The sequence below is a fragment of the Mycetomoellerius zeteki genome, unplaced genomic scaffold, assembly GCF_001594055.1.
Source record: "Mycetomoellerius zeteki isolate Tzet28-1 unplaced genomic scaffold, Tzet1.0 scaffold415, whole genome shotgun sequence".
Taxonomy (NCBI): Eukaryota; Metazoa; Arthropoda; class Insecta; order Hymenoptera; family Formicidae; genus Mycetomoellerius; species Mycetomoellerius zeteki.
The window spans coordinates 1,301,961-1,306,996 of NW_017257409.1; the positions used below are offsets into that span (position 1 = coordinate 1,301,961).

Genomic DNA, 5,036 nt, shown 5'->3' on the forward strand with positions numbered 1-5,036 from the left:
TTTCCACCTCGTAGTATCATGAAATGACGAATGTACAGCGTCCAGAGGATCTGGAATAACAAAAATCTGTGCAACGCGATTTAACATCACATTGCGGTTTTCTCTTATAAACAATTTTTTTTTCCATCGTGGAAGCTACCCTTCGATTGTGACTATAACTCGCATTCTGCATTGCGTCTGTTTTCATGCCACGTTTCTACTGAATATCAGAAAATTATTCATTATTTTAGTTAAACAGGTAACAAAACAGAGTATATTCATTCATTTTGGAGCATCCCGAGTGATTCGGAGCAGGCAACCTGCTCCGAAACGCTCCATAAAAGAACAAATACTTTTCAGTTTATTTTTCAATATTCAACTAAATGTATAATTCTTAATCTTCTGATAATTAAAAAATATGAATATATTCTTGTGTATTATGATAATCCACATGTAATATTTTGAATAAGAATGTAAATGGAAGATTCTTGATGTTTTGCCAAATGATGATTGAAGTGAAATGAAATGCAAGTGCACAGTGGAAAAATTTGTGTTTAATTTAATACACTTTACGTATTTTAAAAGATATATTCAAATTTTTTAATTCAATACAAGATGAATATATTAGAAAGTAACACAACCATTATAATATAAAAATTAACACACAAAAATGTAACACTTTAATACAACTTGGAAATAAATTGTGGAAGCATATTTCTTCACTAAATTTACTACTTTTTATTTGTTAAATTAGAATGTACATTCATCTTTTATTCATTTATTCTAGAATTTATGTTTTAAAATTATGTTATTTTGATATTATTTATATTATTGTGTTATTTTATAATACTAGGAACCTTTATAGATATCAATTTCACACAAAATACATATTTAAATAGCAGAATCACGTTATGTCAAATTAACGATTGTTAAAAATTTAACACAAATATTTTAATAAGAGTTTTAACACAAGTACAAAATGTTTTTTATTGCGTGGATAATATATTTGAGCTTTCTTTGACATTTCGTTGACATGACACATATCGAAAAAAACTCTGGCAGATATATTTTTATCAGCTTCCGGACATTTGCATCATTTGAGTAATGACAGTTTTAGAGATATCTTGTAACGAAGATAAAAGAAGTTTTCTTTGGAGCTTGGAATTTTGTTAGACTGAAAATGTCATTGATAAAGTTTGTATTTAATTTTCATTTTAGATTTATATGCAGTCTTGTCTTATTTTATCTAACTTAATATTGTGTTGTAAAAGAATTGTTTAGCACAAATTGTTTTATGTGATTAATTTCTGAGCTAATATTTCAATATTAAAATAAATGTTTACAAACACTTCTATTATTATCTTTTACTTTTATCAAAGCATACATTCCTATTATTATCTATTACTTTTATCAAAGCATATGTCAAGATTAATTTATTTGTATTAATCTATTTGTAAATATGATTTAAAACAATATAAAGCCATGTAATTTTGTTTATTTGTGTTTTTAATATTATATAATAAATTATATTAAAAAAGTAGTATATTTTATATACCATTTGATAATTATGGTAATCATTGTAAAGGAAAGAAGGATAAGCTCTGAAAAAAAGCTATTTATTTCTTTTTGCTTCAACATTTTATCTTTAATCAGATAAGTTACAGATAAGTAATCTATCATTCTGTACATCTTTTTTTTGTTTAAAAATAAATTATATCTTTGATGATAATATTTTATAATCATGATATTTTTTATGCATAACTTCAAATATAATGAGTTTATCAACTAATATTACAGTCAATCCAAAAATGACAAGAATACGGAGAATCTGCTGCATTGGAGCCGGTTATGTGGGTGGACCTACCTGCAGTGTTATTGCACTGAAGTGCCCGGAAATTCAAGTGACCGTTGTTGATAAGAGCAAGGAAAGAATTGCGCAATGGAATTCACAGAAGTTACCGATATACGAGCCGGGCTTGGATGAAGTAGTAGGAAAATGTCGCGGGAAGAATTTGTTCTTCTCCACTGACATTGATACAGCGATTAAGGAGGCTGATCTGATATTCATTTCGGTAAATACGCCGACGAAGACCTTCGGCAATGGCAAAGGAAGAGCAGCTGACTTGAAATATGTGGAAAGTGCTGCCAGGATGATTGCGCAAGTTGCAACAGGAGATAAGATTGTAGTGGAAAAAAGTACCGTACCGGTAAGAGCGGCCGAGAGTATTATGAATATTCTCCGCGCCAATCATAAGCCAGGTGTTTCTTATCAGGTATAATAATTAGCTATTATTTCTCACAGTTGTTTTTTTTTAAAGACAAAAACGCGACAATTCTTGTAATAGTTGTCTTCTTCACAGAATGCCTTTATTATAACTAAAATATAATTAAAATTAATATTATTTGTTTTCCATAATCTCTATTATCTCTTTCTACATTTACTTGTAATTCATTTAAATATTCTTGACATCGCAACATAACGTTGCATAGAAATTGTAAAATATAAAATTGCAATTTTAAAATTAATGTATTCAATACAACACATGTGCAATTGTATTAGGTGCATTAAAAGTTTTATTGCGTTTTTGCTATGTTTGTAATTGATAGATTGTCAAATCGCCAATAGCAATCTTATAGTTTAATAGTTGCTTAAATCAATGTCGTTCAATTAAGATAAGCTTCCGCTTCACACTGCAAGATTATTTACGACCTTCTTTTGCTCAATCTTCGTTTGTTATTATTATCGTATATTGTAATAATCAATTTGCACATTCCCTGAGATTATTTGTCTTTTTTATATTTAGTCGAATATTAATAGATAATTGTTTCTTAGATTCTTTCGAATCCGGAATTTTTAGCCGAAGGAACTGCTATAGAAGATCTGGTAAACGCAGATCGAGTATTAATTGGCGGAGAAAATTCTCCAGAAGGGCAGGCGGCTATCGAGGAATTATGTCAAATTTATGAACATTGGATACCAAGAGAAAAAATTTTAACGACTAACACATGGAGTTCAGAATTGTCGAAGCTGGTGAGTAATGACACATTTCACATTCTTATAGTAATAGCAGTGCCGCTATGTAAATAAACTGTGTAAATCTCATTACATTGTATTACAACATACTATCTATAAGTGTAAATAAATTACGCGTTATATGACTTAAGTTTAATACAAAAAAGCAGTTCTAAATCTTTTTATCAAAACGATTACTTACTAATGAAAATGAACAATGGAGAAAAATAATTTTAATGATGTTACCAGACATTCAGGAAACTATGATTTCATCATTCTTGTAGTACGTTCAAGTATAACTCACAATGAATTTCCATTTCGGCCACCATGTGTGCTATGTTAGACACATGCCTGTATTATGTAATATTTAAATAATGTATTAAAACTTATGAATAAAATTCAATTTGAATAATCTCAAGTAATACAACAATACATTTTAATATCCGTTTATATTCATTTGATTTTAGGCTGCGAACGCTTTCCTCGCTCAGCGCATCTCTAGCATTAATTCCTTGTCAGCAGTGTGCGAAGCTACAGGTGCCGATGTGTCTGAGGTCGCTCGAGCAATCGGACTTGATTCTCGAATCGGTTCCAAGTTCCTTAGCGCGTCGGTCGGTTTCGGTGGCTCATGTTTCCAAAAAGACATTCTAAATTTAGTATATATTTGTGAGTGTTTAAATTTGCCCGAGGTAGCGGCATATTGGCAACAGGTGATTGATATGAATGAATATCAGAAGTCCAGATTTTCTGCAAAAGTCATAGAATCTCTTTTTAACACCGTGACAGACAAGAGGATCGCTATGCTGGGTTTTGCCTTCAAGAAAGATACAGGAGATACGCGTGAATCACCAGCAATTCACGTCGCTAAGACGTTGTTAGATGAAGGCGCCGTTCTTCACATTTACGATCCGAAGGTCAGCTCTTTCTCTTTTCTATAATGTGAAGATCTATCAGACTTATTTTTAATAACAGATTCTTTAAATTTCATTACAGTTTGTCATAAGTTGCATTTATTAATTTTTTATGTTTTGTATTTTATTAATTTTGATATAAATTAAATTTCAAAGATCTTTTTTTTTTTTCAAAGAATTTATTTTAAATTAAAAAAACTAGAATTTAAAATATGTAAACAATTTTTTAAATTTAATATTATTTAATCATGTAATTATATTTCTTATATATACTTTATTTACAGAAATATTAAATTTCCTGTGTTCAACATTACAATAGAAAAATTACAATTTAAATTTTTGAAAAAGTTGATGTAGAAAATTTATTAGAGAATTGATAATTAAAAGAAAATATGCGAGTATATAATTGTTCTGCATTAAAATTATATCACAAAGGAATCATGCCTCATTCAATAAACTTTGTGTCCTGTACTTTTTATATTGTTGTTCTTAAATTATATAGATAATGATTTTTATTCAATATATAAAAATTAAAAAGCATTTTAATAAAAATTCAGTAATAGTCACCGAGTGTACAGTTCTTGTACAATTTGTCTACTTTACAGGTTGAGGAAACTCAGATTATTCAAGACTTGACTCATCCAAGCATAACGAGCAATCCTAAAGATGTAAAAAGTAGAATCAGTATTTATAAAGATGCTTATAGCGCCACGAAGAATACTCACGCCATAGTTTTATGTACCGAATGGGATGAGTTTATCGTAAGTAAGAAAAGAGAGTGTTGTCTAGATAATAATAAAAAATGGCTTTATCCTTAATGCTGTCTAATTTTTCTATATATATATATAATCATATATTTAATATTATACATATCAATGTAAATAAAGAAAGAATTAATATTTCATTTTTAGGAACTAGATTATACGCAGATTTATGCAGATATGATGAAGCCAGCCTATATTTTCGACGGAAGGAATATTTTGAATTTTGATCGATTGCAAAGGATCGGTTTTATTGTTCAAACTATCGGTAAAAAACGTACAAGATCAGGAATTTCTAGAGCATGGGGTAGCCAGACACAAATTTAAAAAAAACGGACCAAGCAATACTTCTAATTTAATAAAAAAATGATA

The 5,036-nt window shown here is 29.1% G+C and overlaps 1 protein-coding gene across 1 annotated transcript; it reads left to right on the top strand.

Moving 5' to 3' along the window:
- sgl (UDP-glucose 6-dehydrogenase sgl) lies at window positions 1–5,036 on the top strand. Its single transcript, XM_018453877.1, has 6 exons — window positions 1–238; window positions 1,777–2,252; window positions 2,813–3,010; window positions 3,460–3,906; window positions 4,509–4,664; window positions 4,815–5,036. The coding sequence occupies exons 2-6, from the start codon at window positions 1,788–1,790 to the stop codon at window positions 4,989–4,991; spliced, it is 1,443 nt and encodes a 480-aa protein (XP_018309379.1). The 5' UTR covers window positions 1–238; window positions 1,777–1,787; the 3' UTR covers window positions 4,992–5,036.

Excerpts from the sequence above, each read along its gene's own strand:
- sgl (XM_018453877.1), top strand. The coding sequence starts at position 1,788 with ATGACAAGAATACGGAGAATCTGCTGCATTGGAGCCGGTTATGTGGGT. Across the intron at positions 2,253-2,812 it reads AGCCAGGTGTTTCTTATCAG|ATTCTTTCGAATCCGGAATT; the intron begins GTATAATAATTA and ends ATTGTTTCTTAG. Across the intron at positions 3,907-4,508 it reads TTCACATTTACGATCCGAAG|GTTGAGGAAACTCAGATTAT; the intron begins GTCAGCTCTTTC and ends TCTACTTTACAG.